This window comes from Microtus ochrogaster, unplaced genomic scaffold, assembly GCF_000317375.1.
Source record: "Microtus ochrogaster isolate Prairie Vole_2 unplaced genomic scaffold, MicOch1.0 UNK5, whole genome shotgun sequence".
Classification (NCBI taxonomy): Eukaryota; Metazoa; Chordata; class Mammalia; order Rodentia; family Cricetidae; genus Microtus; species Microtus ochrogaster.
In genome coordinates, this window is record NW_004949103.1 from 4,749,288 (window position 1) to 4,760,390 (window position 11,103).

At 47.6% G+C, this 11,103-nt stretch overlaps 1 protein-coding gene across 1 annotated transcript in view; it reads right to left on the bottom strand.

Moving 5' to 3' along the window:
* Nucleotides 1-11,103, bottom strand: part of Clnk (cytokine dependent hematopoietic cell linker) — a 94,275-nt gene that overhangs the window by 61,614 nt on the left and 21,558 nt on the right. Inside the window, exons 4-6 of the mRNA XM_026788622.1 lie at nt 7,042-7,079; nt 2,610-2,760; nt 855-964 (exon numbers count right to left, since the gene is read on the bottom strand). Of these exons, the coding sequence (XP_026644423.1) occupies nt 855-964; nt 2,610-2,760; nt 7,042-7,079 (299 nt within the window). The remainder of the gene's footprint in view (nt 1-854; nt 965-2,609; nt 2,761-7,041; nt 7,080-11,103) is intronic.

Genomic DNA, 11,103 nt, shown 5'->3' on the forward strand with positions numbered 1-11,103 from the left:
AAGGATTCCTTGTATGATTCTGTCTCTCCAGGGAATACTGACCTGGAATGTATCGGAATATTATCGTTAATAACATGCAGACCCGGAGTGAGTCTTTATTTTATGGACATCTATATTAAGAGTATTAGTCATTATACATTTTATTAAAATAAAAGTCTGCATATGGGGGCTGGAGAGATGGCTCAGTGGTTGAGAGCACTAGCTGCTCTTCCAGTGGTCCTGAGTTCAATTCCCAGCAACCACATGGTGGCTCACAACCATCTGTAATGAGATCTGGCGCCCTCCTCTGGTGTGCGGGCATACATGGAGGCAGAATGTTGTATACATAATAAATAAATAAATGTTTAACAAAAAAGTCTGCATATGTATCTAGTGCATTTTTATTTAATTTCTATAAATTTATTTCCATAAAACTATCTGCTGTTCCTCTAAATACCCTCTTAGGCCAACACGTAGAATGTTCCTGTCTGGTTGGTACAAGGATCACAGAGGTTCAGAAAGCCATGAGACTTCTCACTGCCCAGTTTGATAGTTGACAATGCTGGGGCCGAGAATCTTGGTAAAATGATGTGTTATTATAAAAAGATTCGTGTTCTAATTGAGGATCTGAAGAATGCAATGATAATTGGGTATGGTGTAAATCCTTTAGCCTGATGCCTGGCTCACAGTCAGTCTTCAGCAAGTGTAGCCTTTCTTTCCTTCCAGGCTCTCCAAAGGTCCGTGATTCCGTAACTCCCACTGTTTTGCTGCCCAAGTCTGCCCTACCCTGCTCACCATCTGTCCTGGGTCCTTGGGGAAGGAGATCTGAGTAGCACCCTCCTCATGCCAGGTCCTCAGGGTCCCCCTTTACTCACCTCTTCCTGTCGCCTCATCCCTGCATTCCAGGATGGCTTCCCAGTGGGGGCAGGAACCTTGGGAGGTAACAAAAGGGGGGCCTCCATCATATCCTTGAAATAGCGTGTATCTGTGGGAAAATGAAACTGGTAAGCTTGCGCCTTACAAGCTGGCTGGATTTGGCATTTTGCCGCTTGTGGCGCGTTCACACGTGCTCACACTCATGGCACCAGCAACAGTGCAATTCTTTATGGGGGGTGGGGTTCAGGGAGGGGGTAGAAGACAGGCAAAATTTATTACAGCATATTACATGCTACGGCGGTGGTGACACACACCTTTAATTCCAGCACTTGGGAAGCAGAGGCAGGAGGATCTCTGTGAGCTTGAGGCCAGCCTGGTCTAAAGGAGCTAGTTCCAGGACAGCTAGGGCTGTTATACAGAGAAACTGTGTCTCAAAAAACAAAACAACAAACAAACAAAAGAGTAAGAGTGAACAATGACGAAGGGACTAGTATGGAAGAAAATATTCTCTAGTGTGTCCAGTGGCCAGAGGGATCAGTGTGAAAGAAAAACCAAAACACAACAACAACAGCAATGCAAACAAGACAAGCCACTTTCAAAGAGGCTAGTGATCCCGCCTGCACTTGCCCAAGGAGGACGTGAGAGCGGACCTGCTCGCTAAGGTTTACAGCCATCCTACCAAGTGCGGCCTTGACTAGCCTCCATTTTTTTTATCCTCCTGAGAAATGCCACCCCTTCTTGAAGATTTATGCTATGCCACCGCCTTTATTTTTTCCTTTCTGTTTATTTGTTTGTTTACTTATTAGTTTTGTTTCAGACAGAGTCTCATATCACAGCTCAGGCTGGCCTGAAACTCACTGTATGGCTCAGATTGGTCTTCAGCTGTGGCCATTCTCTTGCTTTAGCCTCCTAGGTGCAATTGCAGACATAAGCTACTGTATCTGCCCCTGGAGCCCACCACCCAGTGCCACCCCCCTTTTCCTTTGGTATGTCTGTATAGCATTTCCTGCATATTTATCTCCTGATCAATTCTGGAATGGTGACAGCACAGTGAGGATAGCCAGCAAATGCTTTCGAGTACGGAAGACAGGGAGGTCATTGCCCTTGTTGTTGTTTTGAGTCAAGGTCTCGTATGCAGTTCAAGTAGGCCTCGAACTTGGAGTCGGCCCCCCTCAGCCTCTCAAGTGGAAAGGTGGAAGGGTGTGTCTCCTTACCTGTCCACAGCTTCTAGGACAATTCTCCCTAAAGAGATCTCTACAGACTCACGTCTGTGAGCCAGGCCCTCAGAAATCAGGAGTGTTTCCTCCTTCCCTTTAGAGTGACAAGAGAATCCACTGACACGGCCCTATGTGGGAAAAGGCAGAGGTGGGTAGAAAGCCAGCCTCCCTCCATTCTGGTGCCTGGGATGTTACTACTGGGTCCATTCCTAGGCTGGCAACCGCAGAGCGAACGGACCTTGTCTTTCTCCCCTCTGGGACCATGAAGAGGAACCTCATGTCTCACATGCCCATCTTTCTGCCTGGCCACTTCTTCCAAGCTCCCAACACAGGGACAGGCCTAACACTCAAGCAGATCCTGCCTGACAACGGCTGCAAGCGAGAACAGAATTTGACTCCATATGTCACTCATAATAACCTCAGAGGCTCTCTCGGGTTAGTTTTCCTAGGAAGCCTGGATTCAGACAAAACCCTGAGTCCTGGAGTGTGCACCTGTGATGTTGCACACAGACGCGCCTCTTCAGACCCCCAGGGTACCTGCATATTCTGATTCCTGTATAGGTCTGGCTGGTAAAATCTTCATCGACGGCCACGCCTTTGGCAGCTGGACCCCAGGGTCTTCATAGTCATCGTCGTCATCGTCGCTGTGGCATTTTCCTTCATCCAGGATGGCAGCCAAGTTCCTTCTCTAAGTGGGTGGAACACTAGAATAAGTCCAAGGGAGGGGCCATGTGGATACAGGGGGCGTGTCTCAGTGCGGGTTTAGGGAGTGACACCGACACTTCTGTGGAGAGATTCTGGGATTAGAATCTTACATAGAAATGTGATATTGTGATAGAGAGAATCCTAAAGGTGTCTTCCAAATTACCCTCAGCTCTTTGATCATTCAATCAAAGACTCATCTTGCTCTGCTGGGAGGGTCCAGGGCAGGTATAAACACAGGGGATTCTGGGTCATCTGGGCGGGGCCTCATGTTTTCACAAGTCCCAGGAAGTGAAAAGGGAAACTCTCAGTGTGGAGCTGTTACATGTTGTGGTCAAGAATCCCTACAAATGAGTACCGCTTAGAGCTAATGAAAAGTTCAGCAAGGTTTCAGGATCCAAGGTTGGTCCCATTCAAAGTTCAGTTTGTTTGTATGCAATGGTAATAACAATTAGTTTTTTCTATAAGTTACCGATAGCAATTTGAAAATACAAAAGGAAAGAATGACAGCAAGATATCGAGAATTAAACCCACCGGGCCACAGCAGTGGAGCTTACGCTTAGCTGAAGGCATGCATGCTACTGAAGATCATGTAAAAAGACCTTAACAAATGCAAAGAGGCTCAGTCTTCGTGGATTGAGGACTTAATGTTAAAATCGAATTCTTTTAAAGTTGCGGTACAGATTAGTAGGATTCTTATAAAAACCTAAGCTGCATCCTGCAGTAAACTGACTGAAATTTTTATAAAAATTGACAAGCAGATCCTCACAGTGCTATGAAACCTCCCTCCCCATCATATTTGTGTCCCAGGAGAAAGACAAGGAGAGGTCTCCAGACACCTACAGAGGGAGACAGTTCTTAGCAACTCTTTAGCACCTTGATTTGGTTTTCAGGGCTGAGGTAAAATAATGGCAATGATCTGGATCCAAGCCACCTCGGCCATGGCCCTTTGCTAGGGTAGCCCAAGAGGGCTTACAAGTGCCCTCATCTTAGGTCTTGGGCTGAAGCCTGGAAATAGCAGGCAGGAAGGGGAGCCAGTTCACAGCAGATAAATTCTGACTGAGTGGCTACAGCCATTCCCAAGTGCCTTTGGGTTGGGTCTGTAGCCAGAAGCTGCTCTGTGTAAGCAGGGACCTGGCAGCCATCGTGGGGCACTACCAGGAGTCACTTTTATTCCCAGGATCCCAGAATGCTCTGCTCTACCTACAACTGATGGTAGTCTTCGTTTGCCTCTAAGGAAGAGATCCGGGTGGATGGATGGAATTACATCTGTGAATGGCGGTGATCTGAAAGGTCTAAGGGCAGCCACGCAATGCCAGCAACTCAAGAGGACACGGTGTTTTCCATGCACATCCCCAAGCAGTGTCTCAGAATAAGGAAGGCCGGGCGGTGGTGGCGCACGCCTTTAATCCCAGCACTCGGGAGGCAGAGGCAAGCGAATCTCTGGGAGTTTGAGGCCAGCCTGGTCTACAAGAGCTAGTTCCAGGACAGGCACCAAAGCTACAGAGAAACCCTTTCTCAAAAAAACAAAAAACAAAACAATATCAAAATAAGGAAATCGTATCTCTATATTACAAATCTAGACTGATGTTGATAACTCCTTAGAGCCACACAGGTTGTAGGTAGGTTGAGACCTTTCAACACCTCCACCTGACCCAGCACCTAAATTACAAATGATTTTATATCTCCAGATGAAGGGCAGAGAGTACAGGGCATTCCATAGGTGGATGACTGGGGACTCAGCACAGCTGTTATAGACAGTTATATTCATGCCTGGGCATGAATCCTTACTCTGCAGAGGGACTTCTGCTTTACAGAAGGGGCAGCCCCTGAAGTCCTTTTGGACTCTTGATGTTTTATAGCCAAAGGTTTTTTTTTAAAAAAAGTAAAAAGTTGAAGTTGTTGCTTTATGGCCTTGAGTGTATTTGTGGTTTCTATAGTAGATTACTAATATATGATTGGTAAATAAAGTCATAGATTTTAATAAGACCGAGGATATAATTATTCCCAAGGGTATGATTTAAAGTATTTATGTTGTAATTTGTCTAGTTGTTAGGTTTCAGTTTAATTTTCTTTTTGGTTAGATGGCCAGACGCATATCCCTATGGGTGAGTAGAGCCATTAATTACAGCTATACATGTTTATCAGATGGGGTTGCAGAAGGAAGACCACTCCTGCACAAAAGCCCTGCCAGCCAAGGGTCCCAGTGCGGCTCTGACTGGCCATGTCAGAGAATCCTGGAGAGGGGGAGGAGCAAGCTGGGCCAGCAGAGACTTTCTTCTCTCTGGAAAGGTAGAGAGGAGTCTCACGGGAGCCCAGGGAGGCAACAGGACAGGAGAGACTTGCCAGGCCCATCTGAGGACGTCACTGGGCTCCCATCTGACTCAGAGCAAGAGCGCAGAGCATGGTTTAGTCAACTGTTCTCCACAGAAAAGCGGAAGACAGGATGAGTCAATGGTTTGACCTGTCAGTGTGCTAGTTCACAACCCCAACAATTTCTCTGTAAAGAAAGCCCAACAGACTTTGCGTGAACTTAGGACTCGGGCCAGTTATCAAGATGGGGTTTAACAGATCCCGTGATGCTGAAACCAGAGCAGGGTGGAAGACCAGCACCTGCTCACCCACAGGAGAGGGGACTGCACCACCAGGTAAAGAACTGCGTGGTACCATTAGAGCTTCCCCTCGGGGTCTAGGCTATCAGCACCATGAAATTGGCCTTCCTGTTGGGTCTTCAGAGAAAAACTGGGCGAAGATGGGACATTTTGTTTGGGAGAGTATTGGTGACAGCGTGGGTGTATTGCCACTATGTCCTAGACCTAAGCTGTAGAGGCCATATTCTGCCCACAGGGAGAGTGCTTCATTTTCCTGATGGCAGGTGGAGGTGATGGAACCGGCTCATTTGGTGGGAGACTGAGTAAATGCATAAGGATTCTTGGCATCTGTCCCATGACAGGGGCCCAGGACATTAGATAACCTCTCTCCGGTTCATGCCTTGAGTGTAGCTGAGCCAAGGGCTCTGAGCTTAGTGAAACCAGGCATGAACGCCAGAGGGCGTCTGAGCAGGAAGGGTGGGCAATGTACAGAAGGACACTGATAAAAGGCACCCATCCTGCCAGCGACTTCTAGCATTCTCCAGGGAGACCCTGCTACCCACTCAAAGAACCTAACCCATGAGCTGACGTCACTTTGTCATTTTGTACTTTGGTTAGTGTGCATGGGAGTACGGAATGGCAGGAAGGAGGATGATGGCTGCTGTCACTTGGGGTAAAGAGCATGTGCTCCGACATCTACCTTACAGGCCATCGGGGTGACTACAAACAGCTTGGCTTTCTATTTACTGGGGGCCTTGGGTTTGAAATATACCCAGTCACACCTGTTTCTTACTGTCCATACCTGTCTCTCTCAGGAGCCTCTCACTTCAGGTCTCATAGTGTTTATGTATGAGCTACTTATGTAAAAACAAATGTGTGTGTATGTGTGTGTGTGTGTGTGTGTGTGTGTGCACGTGCGTGTGTGCTTGTGGGTAAAGGTCCATAGCTTTAAAGAAAAATTTAAAGACATACATCAAATAACAGCAAGCCAGTTTTTCAGATATCATCTATAGCTATATAAGTAAATTATGTAAATACATAATTGAACATAAATTTTATAATATTTCATATTTGCATTATGTTATAAATTTTAACCTCTCCCTTAAGTTGTTAAGATTCTGGTCAATGATTCCAGCAGCTTCACCTAATGCTCAAGCATCTAACAATTTTCAAATTATCGAATGTTTAGTGTGACTTCCACATGCTGTTATTTAAATTATGTTACAAAATATCAGCAAGTCCGGTGAAATGTTGGTCTGAAATGAATGTTGTTTCTTTCTTTGAAACTCTAGGAAGGACACACATAAAAAGACACACAAAACAAAACAAAAAAAAACCCCACCAGGATATTTTTACATTATTAAGAGAACATTGTCATGAAATTATCTCCCAAAAAGTCTGTTTCAACTTAAGATTTCACCGTGAATATTGAAAAGCGTCAGTCTTGGGACACACTCACCAGCACCGTGAATTACTATTTTCACCTCTGCTTTAGCAATGACCTTGAGGATTGGAGCACGGGCTGAAATGTGATTTTTCTCACCAGGAGAGTATGCCGTGGGGAAGAATTGTTTCCTCCTTCTAAATCCATCAGGTGACAGAAAAAGTAAGCCCAAATAGCAGCACTTACTTTGGAAAGACCAGAGACTGACAGCTAAAGAATACGGCAGACTCACATGATCTGGAAGAGGTTCGAGAACCGCCCGACACCGTCCTGCCAGAAAACACAGATCACATGTCACTGCAAGCCCAGTGCCAGGTCACAGCCTCGAAAGCCTGCTTCCTTGAGCAAATCTTGTGTTCATTTCAAGTCAGTTTTGTGACACCCCCTCCCCCACAGTGTGCTTCTCATACCTCCCATTCCAGCTATTGGTTAGGTAGAATGGACGGAGCATGGGGAATGGGGTACAGAAATCAAATCCCAACTCAGGGTGGCTACGGAGGCGAGAAACTCTCTTCCCACGGCAGGTCAGCATTTTCTCTGAGAGAGACTGAAATACCTGGTGTGGATGCCCACCCCTGAAATCTTAGCCCTCTGGAGGAGAAGCAGGAGGATCACAAACTAAAGGCTAATCTAGGTGACAAGAAACAAAACTGTGATGTGGGAAAGGGCTGGGGATATTGAGCGCATGCCCAGAACCGGCAAGGCCCTGGGTTAGTCTATACCATTACAGTAACAACAGAAATCCGGGCTGAGGAGATGGCTTAGTTGGTAAGTGGTGCCCCTTGCAGACCTGAAGACCTGACTTAGAGCCCCAGAATCAGCATAACAAGGAGTTGTGCATGGTGATGACCGCTTGTAACTCCGATGCGGGGGGGCAGGGGGGTAGGGGAGTGGGGGTGTGTGGCTGGAGACCAGCGATCTCTGGGGCTTGCTGGCCAATCAGTTAGCCTAGGTTGCTTGGTGAGTTTCAGGCCAGTGAGAGACCCTGCCTCAACAGGATGCATTCTGAGGTGTCCTCTAACGCCACGCACATGACACGAACACATGCAAACACGAGCCAAGTGTACTTCCTGCAATCCCCACGGCACGCATGAACACACACGAGCACGCACGCAAACACAAGAATGCCCCCCACCCCCCGCCTCAAACTAGAAAACAAGCATCAACAAACAAATGGACAGAAGGGAGAAGTGATGGGAAAGGACTCCACAGCCCCTGCCCTGCAGTCAGGCAGGACTGGGTGGCTAAGGAGGAGGCTCCCTGGCACCATAGCCCAGCACAGCATGCTTACAGCGCTCTGGGCACCTGCCTCCTCCAGTGCAGAGCTCTGTGGGCAGAGCTCATGTCTCTACCTGGGATCGGTCCCCAGCTCCAGGCACACCTCCCAACATCTAGAAATCAAGCCACCGAGTTTTTGTTAGACCCGTACGGTTCAGCTGAGGCTTCTCTCAGCTCCCCGATTTGGACTCGGGTATGAAAACGGCTTAGATCAGGCGGCCCACTCAGTATTCTCATCTAAAATTTCCTTCCAGATTATGCGAAACCACCCAAGAACTGCTCACAGGATCCCGGCAGACTGAGTGTTCCTTAGTTATGTGCTGTTTTTGTGTCTGTGATGAAGAACGGAAAGCAGAAAAATAATTTTCTCACATCTGTCTGCATCAGTACACGTATGAGATGTTTCTTTTAGGCTTCAGGACCAGAGACGGCCAGCTTCTTAGCGATGTGTTCACTTTGATTTCTTGGCAAGCATTGCTTCTAAGAGTGCATGTGGTTCCCTTTTCTCTTGGCTGCTAGGTTAGAACTCCTTGGGTGTGGCTATCACATCACTGTCCCCAGAGAGCACTGTGGGGGGGTCTCACTTCTACTGAGGCCCAGGGTTCCTGAGTCTCCCAAATGTGCTTCATATTCCCCTCTGTGTCTGCCTGGGTCTGACCCACCTGGGACCCTCACAACACCCTTAGCTTCTTGTATTCAGTATCCATTGGCATCTGATGCCCCTGCTTCATGGAGCTTCTATCTTGGACCGTCCAGGCCATATTTATCTCATGACATCATTTGGTACTCATTTCCTGTCTCCTTCCTGATGCACACAAAGAGATAGCAGCCACTGGCTTCTTCGTTGTGAGTCTACCTGTCTTACCTGGGGAAGATGGCCTTGTGTCCATGTCCCAGATTTTCTCCCTGTGCTCCCTTCGAGGGAGAGTTTGAACACATAATTTTAAGTGTAGTTTTATGCATCCATTCATGTCCCCGTCACCCTGAACCGACAGCTCAGATTCCATGAGTAGACCCTTGAGCCCCACCCCTTGCTTTCCTCCTTATACCATCCAGTTCTTTCTGGGTAAATACATTAGTTACTCTGTTGCTGGGATAAACACTGACCAAAGCCTACTTGGGGTAGGAAAAGTTTTAGTTCATTGTATAATGAAGCTGTAAAGCTTCTCTTCCTTAGTGAAGGGAACTCAAGGTCAGAACCAGAAGGCTGGATTTGTAGCAGAGACCAGGGAGGAATGCTGGCTTGCTGGTTTGCTGCTAGCCTCATGCTGAGCTACCTTTCTTACACCTCCAGGACTATCTGCCTAGGGGCGGCACTGCCCACAGTGAGCTGGCTTCTCACCAATCATTAACCAAGAAAATGCACTATGGACTTGCCTACAGGCCAATCTGATGGAGGCATTTCCTCATCATGGCTCCCTCCTCCCTGATGATTCTAGTTTATGTCAAGCTGACAAGAAACAAACCAGAACACTAAAATTCTCTCCCTACTGAAAGCCCAGGTTAGCTCCTCACAACTCTGCCTCAGGTTAACCCTGCATTCTTGGCTTCCCTGATTGTCTCTTCATCGTCTAATTTTAGCAAGAACCCTACCAAGTCTGTTTAGCCAGCGACCCTCTCCCTGTCTCATCACCAATCGTATCTAGCTGGGATCCACATCTTGTACCATCTCACAGGAAGCATCTCTTTCCCTTGACTTGCCTTCAGTAAGAATCCCGTTAGGCCGCTTTTATCCCCAATATTTCTTCTTAGTAATTTTCCACTCGTGGCCCCACCCTGAGCCTGGGCTGATGATTCCCACTTCTCTTTGGTGGATTCAGACTGGAGCCGCACTCTCTCTACTGCACACCCCCATTTCTGTAGTCCGTCTCCTGACCTAATGTTGGAAACAGTCAGTGATGGCTTCTTTAAGGATATCTTTAAAGCTTCTTTCGCCCTCTTCCCTCCAGACTCCACACATCAGACTGTTTTTGAGTCCCTATAGCACGCCATGTTCTTCTGCCTCAAGGACACAGTGCATCCTGTCTAGAGTATCTCCCCCCAGCTTTGCCTGTGCCTATATCCTTTCTGGTCCTCAGATCCCACTTAGAATATTATCTCCCTTGGTGACACCTCTGGCCACCAGCCTCAACTGTTAAGTCAAGGAGCATAGTTCCACTCTGGTTCCCTCCCCCCTCCCCAAACCTTGTCTGGCTTTGGGGTGACTCTGCAGACTCACCATGCCCCATTTCCCTTTCCAGTGCTCGACTGGGGTGCACTTCCCAGCTGTCTAGGCTCTGGTCAGGCGTGCTATGGGCTGTATCCCTGGGGTTTAGAGAGTGAGATAGATGTCACCGAGGCTGGCTATGGTCTGCTGGGCCCTGCACACAGCAGTTTTGACTCAGCTAGTGGCAGAGACAGGGACAGAAGGCCCCAGGGTCCTGAGGTGTCTTGGAAGATGTTGTGTAAAGGTGCGTTCACATCAGGTTGGGGAATGAGCAAGAGAGCTGCCCTGTTTTTATCTCACACCTGGCATTTGTAGTCCATTCATTATAGATGTGAGCACTGCCTAATTAACACACTGTTTTATGTTTCCCCATAGCATCCACGCTAGTGGAGACATTTACAGTCACAGATCATGGAGCCTGCCCCTCGATAACACTATAGCTCAGCATGTTACAGAGATTGGTGGTATATAGTATGTGCACACCACAAGAAAAATCATTCTATCTATGGCATGTGGCTCAGTGGAAATACTCCCAGAATGGGACCAGTGACAGGCTTCCTGGATCTCAAGTCAACAGATTATGGCCTCTTCCATCTCTAAATGAGCTTGGACTTGACCCTTTCCCTAGCTAGGCCCCACATTTCCATTACAATGGTTCATTCTCCATGGAACTTAAGTATTGACTGATGCTTTGGTGTACACCCTGAGTGCCTGCGGTTCTAGTGAAGGGTGATGCAATTTTCCTGAGACATCATCCCTGCCATGTCCTTCTCACCCTTCATCCCTGCCATGATGGTCCTTCTCACCCAT